This window comes from Manacus vitellinus, unplaced genomic scaffold, assembly GCF_001715985.3.
Source record: "Manacus vitellinus isolate BGI_N305 unplaced genomic scaffold, ASM171598v3 scaffold_24_pilon, whole genome shotgun sequence".
In the NCBI taxonomy this organism is placed as follows: domain Eukaryota; kingdom Metazoa; phylum Chordata; class Aves; order Passeriformes; family Pipridae; genus Manacus; species Manacus vitellinus.
In genome coordinates this window covers 9,190,888-9,191,894 of record NW_021939798.1, presented here as the reverse complement: position 1 = coordinate 9,191,894, position 1,007 = coordinate 9,190,888, and the positions used below count along the sequence as shown (strand labels likewise).

General features: G+C 50.9%; 1 protein-coding gene across 1 annotated transcript in view; it reads left to right on the top strand.

Moving 5' to 3' along the window:
* The first annotated feature begins 61 nt into the window (after positions 1 to 61).
* The window catches only part of KPNA2 (karyopherin subunit alpha 2), a 7,583-nt gene continuing 6,637 nt past the window's right edge, over positions 62 to 1,007 (top strand). The window contains exon 1 of the mRNA XM_018073108.2: positions 62 to 504. Within this exon, the coding sequence (XP_017928597.2) occupies positions 453 to 504 (52 nt within the window). The 5' untranslated portion in view covers positions 62 to 452. The remainder of the gene's footprint in view (positions 505 to 1,007) is intronic.

Here is a 1,007-nt window from a genome sequence, read left to right as displayed (position 1 = left end):
TAAACTCTTCCACTCACGGGCTCCCGACGTTTCCTGACACTGTCCCGTCCCGGCCGTGGTTCCTGTGTTGTGGCTGTTGGCTGCATCCCGTGCAGGCGATCTTCTCTACTACTACTCGGCCTTCTTTACTCAGGGACCCTTTTCCCCTCACAGCTCTCACCCCTCACAGCTCAGTCTCCCCTCACAGCCCTTTTTCTCACCTCACACCCTCTGCAGCCCCATTACCTCAGTCCCACCTTGACCTCTCTCTGGCCTCCCTCTGCCTCTCCATGGCTTGGCTGTGCCGGTAACAGCCCTTAGAGCTGGGACACCTCCCTCACACCCCCCATACAGCCTGCAGCACCTCACACAGCCCCCTCAGTGTCCCAGGCACTCCCGGCTCTCTCCCTGCCCTCAACACCCATCCCTGTGCCCAGGTTTCACTGCTCCGGACCCTGCACTGCCAGCGATCCATGACCCAGTGGGATTCCTTCATGCCAACCCTCCGATCCTTCAGGAGAGCAGGTGTTTTACCTTGATTTCTATTTTTGAACTACCTTTTTTTCTGTCAAAATAGTCCTTTTAAATGTCTCCCTTTCTGAGTAACGTGCTTTCTCCTCTCCTGACTACCTGCTCTTACTTAACTGTTTTTTGTGATTTTCTTTACAAACCTCAGAAATGTAAGGCCCAAAACCAAAACACTGTGTGAGGTGTCACTGGTAATTCCCCCTCCTCTGCATAAATCCTCCACTGTGTGCACCTGCAGACCAGTATAAAGTGGTTTAATGTAATGGTTTAGCACACAGACGTATCGATGTGCATCTCTGACACTTCTCTATCTGAGCTGTGCTTTACAGGTATATTGAGATGATGGAGTTGCTGTCAGAGTCAGATTTTTCCCCAGGTTTTATGATTTGAAATACATCTCCTGTGAAACAGGGTATTCTTTTGTATTCCATCCCTCATGAGCAGGCCAAACCCATGGGAAACAATCCCAGACCTGTTCCTTTTCAGGCCAAGCCACAAGG